This window comes from Phaethon aethereus, assembly GCF_964289735.1.
Source record: "Phaethon aethereus genome assembly, chromosome: 2".
NCBI classification, from domain to species: Eukaryota; Metazoa; Chordata; class Aves; order Phaethontiformes; family Phaethontidae; genus Phaethon; species Phaethon aethereus.
The window spans coordinates 59,760,608-59,772,894 of record NC_138582.1 but is presented as its reverse complement, the minus strand read 5'-3'; the positions used below and the strand labels follow the sequence as shown (position 1 = coordinate 59,772,894).

Here is a 12,287-nt window from a genome sequence, read left to right as displayed (position 1 = left end):
TGAGAGTGGTCAGTCACTGAACCAGAATTCGCTTGTATGTTTCGACTGGTAACAGAAGTAAGCACACTTCATTCTTTTGTACCTCAATGCCAGTTGGATACCAATACCAGCACTGTTAAGGATTAAAAAACCAAAAAAACCCACAGCTCCCCTGCCCCCACCTTACAGCCCAGTCTGTTCAGAAGGCAAGTAGACAGCCATGAAAAAAACCCCAACCAAACTATGTTTTGATCAGTGCACGAAATACCCCATTGGTTACAAAGCATGCAAGTTTCCACTCATTGTATATTTTGAGTTGCTGGGGCAAAAACCTGCCCTCTCTCCTTTTGCCAAATGCTTAGACATTAGGCACCCATCCTTTTGCTGTGTTAAGAGCCTGTGAACACCAAACACTTGTTTTATGACTAAGGCCTACAAGCACTCCCAAATGGGAAAAATGTTAGTTCACATCAGCGGGCATCCCCCTACTATAACATCGTTACAATCAGAATTGGGCAAGAGAATGTCTTTAAGCAAGAGGATCCGGTATCAGGAGTGCAGCTGTGTTCACTACTCCTGCCTTGATCTTGTACACGTGCCGTCTTCATCATATTCACCCATCAACTGCAACATATACGTTCCAGTATAGAGAAGAAACTGTCCAGTTATTTGTGCTGCATGGGACATTAGCTGAAGCACCTTCCTAGAAGAAAAGCCATTTGTTTAAAAAAATTTCACCAACAGGGTGTCATTGCCTCCCCCCCCTGCCCCAACCTTTAGGATGAGTTAGGTAGATATATTTAAGAACTCTCTCATTCCTCCTCACTTCTCAGCAGCTGGTCATTTCTGTACCTTCTTTACAGCAAATACTTTTGCGGCCATGGATTAATGGAAAACTATTGACATACTGGCAGAATCAGAAAACACATTTAACAAAGCAGGCCATCATCCTGTTAGACATTTACAGGCCTTCCGCAAAGCCATTATTCAGACTACCAGAACACCACTGAAGACTTAACTTTGCCTGGAAGCCCAGCAGCATTCCTGCAGAATGAATCCACTTCACATCTCACCTTTAGGCCATTCACTAATACAACACTGCATGTATCTCCAAGCTACAAATGGAACTTAATTAGATCTGAAACTGAGCAATCGCATTACAGTGGCTGCCCAACAGCAAAACAAGTGAAGCCAGGCGAATTAATACTGTCCAAGCTGCAAGCCTTAAGAATTCTCAGTTCACAACTATTCTATTTTTTCAAGTTTTAATAAGTATCAGCATTCAAACATATACTGTGTAAGAATCAGTACAGATCCATAAACTAAGATCAGGCAAGCATCAGAGTTCTACAATATAGACTCTGGATCACCACAGGTTCACATGGGAATAGAGATCACAGAATCAAAGAATCAGAATCACAGAATCACTGAGGTTGGAAAGGACCTTCAAGATCATCAAGTCCAACCATTAATCCAGCGCCACCATGTCCCCTAAACCATGTCCTGAAGTGCCACATCCACACGTTTTTTGAACACTTCCAGAGATGGCAACTCCACCACCTCCCTGGGCAGCCTGTTCCAATGCCTGACCACTCTCTCAGTGAAGAAATTTTTCCTAAAATCCAATCTAGACCTCCCCTGGCGCAACTTGAGGCCATTTCCTCTCGTCCTATCGCTGGTTACTTGGGAGAAGAGGCCAACACCCTTGTCACCACAACCCCCTTTCAGGTAGTTGTAGAGAGCGATAAGGTCTCCCCTCAGCCTCCTCTTCTCCAGACTGAACAACCCCAGTTCCCTCAGCTGCTCCTCATAAGACTTGTGCTCCAGACCCCTCACCAGCTTCGTTGCCCTTCTCTGGACACGCTCCAGCACCTCAACATCCTTCTTGTAGTGAGGGGCCCAAAACTGAACACAGGATTCAAGGTGCGGCCTCACCAGTGCCGAGTACAGTGGCACGATCACTTCCTGACTCCTGCTGGCCACACTATTTCTGATACAGGCCAGAACACTGTTGGTCATTTATTCAACTTAGTTATACCGCATCTTCCTTCCATTCTCCAAGAAACAACTGGGACATCAGTGCTGAGAGCTACATTCAAGCCTCATCCCCCCAAAGTTAAGTAGGCCCTTGCAAGTGTGAAGCTGAAGCATTGGGGAAGTGGTACACAAGAACTGGAACCATTCCAAAAGTGGAAAGGGATCAGTTTCTGAAGATGCAGAAACCAGACCAGCCTTCCTCTTCTGCAAAAAAGAGGGAAGATTTTCTGAATTCCTGTCTGAGAAAACATGCAACTGTGAACCCTCTGCTGCTGTTCACTTCTCCTTGGAGCTCTAGCAGAGAAGGCAAAGTCTTCTTCCTACAAATTCATTTTTTTCCACAGTGATGAAAGAAGGTTTGCAGTCAAAAATCCAATGCTTCAGAAGAGTAGAATACTTAGAGCCTGGGGAGCCTTTAAAAAACACCATACCTTTATTCATGCCTCCCACACATATGCCATTTCAGTATGCCCTTCCCTCCACCAGATAGTGCAGGCCAAGGAGCTTTACAGTTGTAAAGAAAGCTGCACCTGGTACCAAGTTTTTGAGCAGCTGCAGTGTGTCACTTGCACACAAGAGCAGTTGTCCCTTAAGCCATGGAGGAAGTTATTTGTTGAACTGGACATTTGATCCTTCAGTTGGACACTACAGGGTGAAACTGTCAGGGGAAATGCACTCATCAGACCTGGCTGGCTTTGAGCCCCTCCCACCAACGAACAACTGCAGCATTTTAAAGTCTTTCCCTTCACACTCTGCAGGTGGGCTCAGGCAGAGGGCAGAGGTAGCAGTTTGGAACTCATTAGCAGGGGGGGCTACACCAAGAACCTAACAACAGGTGTCTTCCATTTCAATAGCAAGCTGAGACAGGACATCTTACTGTTGTGTTCAAGAGTACCCAAGGTTGTGTCACCCTTCTTTGCTAGCAGACTATTTTCCCACCCCAACACTGGGACTTCCCTTACAGCTCAACTCTAACATAATAGCACTTCCAGAAGAACTCCACAGCAACTTCAGCTGTTCAGCACTACCATTTCTTCCTCACCAGCTGCCCTGTGTTGGCAGGGAGGCAGAACTATCACTTCAAATCCTCCTTAACAGTGCAAGTTCCAGTGCTGATACTCATCTCCATAGCAGATAGACAGAAATCAGAGTTTGTTCTGGCTCAAGAGCCTTGACAAACATAGGAACTGGAGGAACGCAGCTGTTCAAGGGTAAGCCTTTACTTTGAAGAAACCCTAATGAAGCCAGTGCTACCGGTGGGCACAGCATATAGCTGGATAAACACTGCAGCATGACGAGGACATAAGTCTCATCTACAGTTCATGCCAGCTATAGCCTGAAAGATTAAGCAAGGGACCACCTAAGAGTGAGAGAGGTCAGTCAGACAGAACAAGATTAGCATTACAATGCTTAATACCTGCATCATAAGAAGAGGGACTATTTGAAGACTTCAAGCTACTACATGTTGTTCAGGGAAAGTGAAAACCTCACTTACAGGCATATACATCTGCCTGTTCTGTACAGAGCCGATCTGGTCCTCAAGTAAAAATGCAGCAACACTACACCACTATGTCCCAACCGTAAGGGCTATAGCTTAAAGAGCTATCAAAGTATGGCACCTCTGTGAAGGAGTCTGAAGAAAACATCTTCTAAGTTCAACCAGGGCAGGACACAGCTGATTTTGACAAGGCACAGACTTTCAACACACTGTTGAAAGCAGTGGACAAGACCGGTATTCTTTTGCCCCTGCATAAGACAGCATTTCCCAACAGCCTGTTCTACCAAACTCACAACCCACCATAGACTGGTCCTGCAGGAGACAGTGGTCCTTGTTAGGCGGCTTAAAAACAGTAACATCAGTCTTAATACAGATGACAAATTCACATTACAACAGTAGATTAATTTTCAAATTCACATTAAGACATTAAAACAGTGTCATCTCTCTTCCATTTTCCTTCTCCATATAGCTCAGATGGTGAATTTGGCAACCTGGTATCACAAAGTCTGAGCAAGCTTCAAGACCCTTGCCATTAGATCTCAAACTCTTATTTAATCCCCTAGAAGTTGTCCTCCCCCCACCCCTTCAAAGGGTCTGATGCTTATTCCTCAGCCTCCTGCATTCTTCAAACAAATCAAAGGAATCTGGGGAAACAGTCTCAGGAAAACAAAGACTGTAGCTACACCCTTGCAGTAAACAAGCTGATAAGATTTTAGCTTGGGGGAAATTTAAAATTCCACCATGAAAATCTAGAGTAAGTTTTTGCAAGTCAGCTATCCACCTTACAAAGGAAGAGTAAGCATACTGGCCAGTATGTAAGAATTAATAAAAATACTAAGTTTATAAACACACCTGCTTCAAAGAACAAATAAGCAAACACAGATTTTACATTAATGCATACGCCTAATCAGTAGTGGAAACATACTTACCGCAATACACTTTTTGCTCCCATACATTTGATGTCATATGAGACAGAGTAGATCTCATAGAAGGTCGCCTTGATGTTTAAGCAGCCAATAAAATCTTTCGGGTTCAGCTTGTACAGATCAAATGTGATGTTAGCTACTCCCATTTTCTTCTTTTGTCTCACAGCAACTCCATTTCTTGTCTAATTTAAAAAGAGGGAGAGACAGTTTGTACTGTGAGCCAGGAAACTACAGCAAGACAATTGTTAACAGTGCAGCTCTTTAGAAGCAGCTTGCTTATTCCAGTCTTCAGGCTAGTTCTCAATCAATTCTAAACTAGAATTAAAAGCATTAGCACAGCGAAAAGTAAGTCTGTAGCTTACATAATTTTATTCAAGTCCTGACCAGGCTCCTAAAGCTATTCCAGACAGACACAGAAGTTCTAGAGTGACACAGCACCTCCTGATTATTTCTGTCCTGTAATGCAGCTTCTTCAGGGTACACTGAAGCCACAGGTAATGCCACAGACAGTGTTCCTGCTATTTAATTACCCTGGTATGTTCCAGCTGCTAGCCAAGGCAGCACAGGTAGTCCACACTGAAACAAGTCACCAAATTACCAGGATGACATTAGGGCCTTCCATTTAGGAAGGAACACAATACTGATGAGCACTCTTAGAGATAGCTGCAAAGTTGACATCTGTGCAAAGTGAGGTCCTCATTTCAAATCCTGGCTCATAACACCTCTTTTTCTTCCTACTAAAAAAGGTAACAGGGAGGGAACCACTACTGATTAGGCCTAGGGTTTAATACTGAGTTTTTAAGAGGAAAAAGCAGAGGAGCATGGAAAACCATCTTCCACCTAAAATCCACCTCCTTTATTGGAAGCAGCCCTTGTCTGCTTTGGGGCTGGCAGCAATGCTTTCAGGATGGCTTGCTTCAAGAAAAAAGAAAATGGTTGAGAAAACCCATATTTACAGAGACATCTAGTGGATACATGGCATACTCTGCTCAGGGTGAATGACTTGGCAGCTGCCAAGCTGGTTTTTCCAGGCTAAATGAAGCAATAAAGTTATGTAGGACTGGGCCTTTTTGTACTTGTCACCCCAGCCCTCAGACAGTGCCATGGTAAGTCAGACCAAGTTAAACACTGTGGTATATCATTAGCCAGCAATTTTATGCCTGTTTTACTTCAATAGCCTCCGAGCTCTGGCAACAGGGCCCCCATCAACAACAGTTTTGGATGTGTGCAAGTAGCTGGTATGCGTGGCAGCGTGTCTCCCCGCTATTAGCGCCCAGAATGTTTGGATAAGGCATGACAGAGCTTGTGCTACACTGCAGATGATTTGTGAAGCTGCAGCAGTCCTCCTGCTGTCATTCAGCACATCCTGAAGAAGGGCAGCATTCAAACTCATTCTGCTGCCATGCCAGACGGGACATAGGGCAGAGGGGGAAGGAGCAAGGTGAAGTCATACCCTGGCTGCAACTTTTTTTCTGCTCTTGGAGCTCATAGCCAGATGCAGCAGGCTGATAAGCCAGTGAGGTGTCTTGGGGAAAAACACACAAGTTGCCCACATTACCACAGGAGACTGAAAAAACAGGGCCACACATGTACAAACAGAAAAATGGTAGGTCTGCTTACAGCTCATCAGCTAGCTCTGCACCTGGTGGAAGAAATTCTGATGCTAGCTTTCTAGCAACAACCATCTCATGGAAAGACAATTAGGAGCTTAACTATCTTATTAACATAAATATGACTATTCCCCCACAAAAGCACAAACTAGTCACTGAGTCAATATGATCAGAAGGCTAAAGCTAGCTGATCTCACTAGTTCTTAAAATATCATGAAGCATATAGAGTAACATTAAGTTTTGATGACAACTTTAATCTTGCGAACAGCTAAACCAGACATTTTTATACCCCACAGTAAACTATTACTGCATTCACAAGACAAAACTTGTTTTACATTGCTTAATTTGGGCATTTTTTCTTGTCTGAAAGCTAACCTTTAAAAGGCATTGTATTTTTAACTTCATGCAGCCAAAGTCCTAATTTTCTTTATGTTCAAAAAGGCTCAAGAACAAGGTTATTTCTGAGGCTCTCCAGACGTGGGGGATTTCCTCTATAGTTCTTTTCAGTTGTAATGCTTCATTTCAGTTCTTGGCAGATCTTTGCCAACAGTTCTATGTCCACGCAAGGGACCAAAAAAACCCCAGAGAACTTGATATGTCATCCAGGAAGCCAGGCAGGCTCCACAAGGAGTTGATACCTTGCCTTCTTCAGGGGAAGTTTTGTTCGTCTCCTCTTTCCAACAATTTTAGCAGCCATTCTTCCATCTACTTCTATTCAAGCAAGAGAAAGGCAGTCAACACTTACTTGTGTCCATTTCTGTTCTTTTTCTAGAACCATGAAGTGTGTATTATCATCCAGGGACTTAAAGAATTCTTCTGTGTCCACAACCGTTCCATCTTCCTCCAAAACCAGAGTAACTATTCCAGCAGATATAAGGAAGGCATCTAAAGTCTGCAAAAAACCAGCAGATTTTAGCATTTGAAAAGGGGACCATCATTTCATATTAAAATTTGCTTATCTGTCATATTATCCTGAACCTCCTCTGTAATGATTTTTAGAAGAACAAGAGTCTGTGGATTGCCTTTCTGGGATACTGTACTTCACTGCAAGTTTCAGCCAGAGTGTGAATGTTCGTTATACCTTGCTGATGAGCTCTTGCAGACTGCTTGCAACAATTCCTTTTCTGCTGCTTCGGGAGGCATTCGACACACGGAAAGGTCGCCCTGCAGGCATGAGAGGAGGGAACAGGGTCTGTTTTGTTACTGCTCCCACAGATGCTCCCATGGATACCAAAGATCTAAGACAAATAAAAATTCAGCGTAGTTATAAAAATAGTCATGTCAAATACTGTGAGAAGGAGGAGGACTGTTGAGCTCAGTGACATAAGCACATTATACGAGTAATTCACAGGTCACATTAGACTCGCAGAGCTTGCTTTCAAAACTAAATACTACATAGCCCTACAGACATGTTGTCCCTGAAGTTCCTCTCGCCAGTGACATTTGAAAACACTTCTAAAATTAAAAACATTTCAAGCAGATGTGGGCCATCTCTAGCTCAGCTGATGTCAAGGTCATGATTACAGTGAGGCTGACAGGTTTTAACACTGACTTGGAAAGGCAGCAGCTCTTACTGCATTGAGCCATATAGATCATTCTTTTTACCTTCAAGATAAATGATCAGATGATACACAAAACTACTTCCAACTAATTAGTTAGGACATGAGTTCACTTTAGGAAGACTGAACATATTATCCATATTCAAAACACTTAGCATCAGAATGCAAGTGAAACTTTGATACAGTTATGCTTGACTTCCAAACAGCCGATGTGTTTATCTTGTAAACAATATCTACAGTCTATAAAACTTAATCTAGTTTTTAAAATGACAAAACTTGTTTGTACCCTAATGTATCAAAAGAAGTCAAATGAAACTAAAATTAAGATTAAATTACAGAAATTGATGGTGTTGGACCGGGCTGACAGAGAAGCTAGAAGAATTCAAACACTTCTAGAAGGAGGTTTTAAATTTTGCTGGGCAATCACATGTTTTAATAGTGACTGTTTAGGTTCCCTTTGGAAAACCAAGCACATACAACTCATAACTACCTACTCCTGCACCGAGGTACAGACCCATTCCCATCCCCATCTAATGACAAGTTTTTGCTGTCAAATTACATTGGTTAATTCAATGGCCAGCCAGTCTGCCAAAAAATCACCCTCTGCATGACACCTGGAAAGGCTTGAACTCCAACAGGACTTTTAAAGGGAGACAATATTTTGTGTCTCAGATTCCTGGACTTTACCCCTTGTATACCATTTGCTCCTTAATACTGAATTACACAGGGGTGGGAAAGGGATGTATCTCCATTTTGCTCTCCCACATAACTGTAAAAGGTCAGCTTTATGTAGGAAAATCTGCTCTCAGACACCTTCACGGGGGGGGAGGTGTGAACTGGCAGTCTCTTTTTCTGCAGCCAGAGAGCAAACACAGGAATTCCTAAAACAATGATGAAGTGGCATAGAGTTCCTCAATTAATAATGCACCAGTCACTCACACCTTTTTGTACAAGTCCACATTGACCAGGGAGAATAACTGTCTTTTCCAAACCTCTTATCTGGTCTTTAAGCATACTTTGGTCATGCATGGAAAGACATTGTTGTGACCAGCCAGAGTTTCAGCAATTAATTTATTTCCTGCTTTCATTCTGAACTGATCTTCTACACAGCTTTGGGCTATTGCCTTTCCTCTGTACACCAAAGACTTTATTCTCCTCAGAAACTCCTCAGCATTGGAGCTTTTATTTTTTAAAAGCAGGGGGATGTTCAACAGTGTTATTCTAAGTCAAGCTAATAGCTTCTTGGCAGTGCTGTCTAAACACTAGGTCCATGGCTTTCAGCAGTTTGAATATATACACACAACTGGTAGAAACCTCTCTCCTTCCTGTAACACAGATGGTAAGGATGGGCAATCAGTATGGTTCTGAGGAGACACACACAGTTTCAAATTAAAGAGCTAATAAGCACTTTGCTCTCTGAGAAGGGTCAAGACCAGGGAGGAGCACAAGGTGACAGGGTAGCACTGACAAAGACATTGCAACTCCGCAGAAGGGAAGCGTGTGAGGACAGGGCATGTGTGTTAATCTCTTCACTAAGTTGAGAGTCCCACAATCACTCTGCTGGTCCGTGCGCAGCTCCCTTTCTGAATCACCACTTTTCCTCAGATACGATGCCTGCTCATCTACCTTGGGGCTGGTGATTCCACTTTGCAGGGCACCCTGATGTTAGAAAGCACAAAGCTCAGGATTCAGAAGAGAACACCTTTCAGAGCTAGTTCCATCCTGTTCCCTCTCACACACTTGAAAACCAGCACATAGAATAGTTACTTGAGTGGTATATATGACAGTACTGCCAAGATTATTTTTTTTGCAAGGACAGAAAATACCAGTCCTGTTGAACAGTTTCCCTTCCCATTATTTAAGCCAAGTTGTCATTCACAGAAGACAAAGCATAAGGAAAAAAGCCAAAACACATCCTGATACAGAAGGAAGAGCATGAGGGGCACAGCTCATGGGCAGGACTTGAGCTAACAGGGTTCACCTTAGGCATTAGAACAGCCACTACGCAAGCCATATTTTGCAGCTCTAAGCAGAAATTTCTTCAGGATTCAAGAATTCACCTCACACTGCTGCCTGGTTCTATCACATTTAAAAAGTCAGAAGAAAAAAAGCCAAACAGATTAATAAACCAGGACCTTCATTAGCTCCATTGGACAGTCACTTAACAAGAGTCCAAGTCTTAGGGACTTATTTAACACTAATGCCATTTTCACCTACATTTCAATAAAACCAGTCAGTATTATCTTTAAATTAAGTCTGCTTATGAAGCAGTGAGTCTGGGCTCCAGCGCAGGCTCAGGTTTCAGTTAATGAGAAGTACTAAGTCACAAAAGCCGGCGTGATTAAAAAAAACAGATAAATAGAGCGTGAACCCTTCCATTGCTGAAAGCTTGGTTTTTAAAGAAAAAAGGCGGCAGACTCAACAAGGCCAGCTTACATACAGAGCTCCTAGAAAGATGCCTTTTTGCTGCAGCTGTCCTCAAAAACCAGACAAAACGATTCCTGATGCAGGGAATTCCTCTACTAGATTGGAGTTACCGAAAATAATTGCCTATTAAAAGCTGATCAACCTAAGTCAGGAAACACCGGCTGGAGAGGAAAGGAACAAACTACGGTGCAGTCAGCTTTACTAGAAAGTTGAGCAACTTGTTAGATTCAGACAACTCCACTATTGTTTTATTATACTTTAAAGTCAAAAGGCTGAAGTCCTAGCTCTTCCCTAAAGGAGAGAGGGAGTCTATGTCAGTGGAAAACGCAAAAATGTAAGTGAAAGAGCAAGTAACTTCAAACTTCAGCAGCATGTCCACTTTGTTTTGTGTAACTACAACCTGCCGGAGAGGGACTTGCAGATACAGCCTCAAGCATACAGTGTAGTGTCAAGGCTGGTGGGACAGATGAATTAATTTTTTTTTTTAGGAGCACCTGGAGATTAAAAAGCCTGCCTCGAGCCCCATACACATATTTCACTCTTTATCTTTGTTTGCAATATGCCTCATATGTTTGTCTAAGAATGTGGTGCAACGGTCTTCAGCCTCGCTCAGAAAAGTCAATGTTGCGCAACACAAGTGGCTTCAGAATATGGCATGGTTTGATTTTTAGGTTAGAGTTCACAGACAAGTGACAACGGCAGTAACAGCAAAGCCAAAAAAAAAATCCCAAAAGTGTCAGAAATTAGCCAGGAGACGTAGCGTTTGACCAGGCTGCAGATCTGGCTTCCCTGCTAACAACTGCAGAGATACCGGAACGGCAGTTAGAGCTGGATGCGTTTGAGTCGCATACAGAACTACACCTTTACGTGCAAATGTGGTTAGCATACACCTGAAATGCCATTTTCACCTCCATTTCAATAAACGTTGCGAACAGAGGCCAGGAGTCACGGTCACGCCGCTACCGAGACCCAGCGGCTCCTCGCTACAGCGAGGCTTCGCGCCCGGCACACGGGCTCTCGCCACCTGGGACGGCACCTTCACTGCGGCCCGGAGGGGGTGGGCACATCCCAGCCACCGTGCCTCAGCAAGGAGGTAGAACTGCGGAGCTCCTGCTCGCCTTTCCCTCAGAAGAACTCAGCCTGAGGCTCGAAAGGCTGCGAGAGCGTGCCTGCTCGCTTCTCCCGCCTAAGCCTCCACCAGATCTAACCGCCCGCAGGGACTAGCCCCTCGCAGCGCGCTAGGAGACCGCCCTTGGCTCCTGAAGAGCTCACAATCAGCCGTTCTTCAGATTCGGCTCTTTCCGAGCATCCCCCGGGGGCAGCGGGGAGGGAGAGAGGGAGGCGGCGGCCGCCCGTGGAAGGGGTGGGGGGTGGGGGTGGGGGGGTGTCCCCGTACTCACCTCACCAGCGAGCCCACGTACTCCCACGTCGCCTCCATGACCGACCTGGCAGCAGGGCAGCGCCCGCCGCGACGCTTTAAGTGGGGCGGGTGGCGGCTCCTCCCCGCGGCGGGGCGGCCCCTGCGCCCGGTCCTTCCCCCGCCGCGGCCCGGGGAGCCGTGCCCGGGTGGCGGGCGGCCCACGGAGGATACCGGCAGCGCTGCGAAGGGCAGCGCAGCCTGCGGTGGCAGCGCCAAGCCTGGGCTAGATTTCACGCTGGTCCGCCACACAAACGGCGTCAGTGGCGGGGAGGTAGCAACAGGGAAGGAATATTTCTTCAGACGCGTTTTGCCTGATGATTTCCCTAGGAAAGGAGCAAGAAGGATTTTGTTTAGTCTGTATCCAAGTTACATACCACGTATTAGCCGGTTACAGCTAATATAGCAACACCGGAGGCCAATCTCATTGGAAGCCTCTCGGCATTAGAGCACATCAACAGATTAAGTGTCTCAGCTTCTGATTTTAGAGCCTGTGAATAAGCTTACAGCTTGGATTAATGTATACAGTAGCTGCAGCAGAGGTATTTAGTGTTATTGCTACAAGCAGAGGAGCAGCAACTTCTGTTTACCAAGAAGGTACAAGACAGTTTTTCCTTTTCATGTATGCCTATAGGCACAAACAGTGTTTTTTTGGCTCAGAAGCCAGGTTCTGTTTCTCAGAGCCATCCAGTCACTATTGCACTGGGAAAAACAGAGCCAGGAGCCCCAGAACCTGGCTCTCCAGCCTGGCCTAGGGCCAGCACCCACACCAGGAAATCCTGTCACTGCCAATGAGGGAAAGACTCCAGAAGACCCTTGCCACAAGCACTCAGG

The 12,287-nt window shown here is 44.8% G+C and overlaps 1 protein-coding gene across 1 annotated transcript; it reads right to left on the bottom strand.

Moving 5' to 3' along the window:
• Nucleotides 1-549: 549 nt before the first annotated feature.
• CIDEA (cell death inducing DFFA like effector a) lies at nt 550-11,474 on the bottom strand (the record flags this gene model as incomplete). Its single annotated transcript, XM_082015208.1, has 5 exons — nt 550-682; nt 4,444-4,622; nt 6,796-6,942; nt 7,132-7,288; nt 11,437-11,474. The coding sequence occupies 5 exons, from the start codon at nt 11,472-11,474 to the stop codon at nt 550-552; spliced, it is 654 nt and encodes a 217-aa protein (XP_081871334.1).
• Nucleotides 11,475-12,287: the final 813 nt, after the last annotated feature.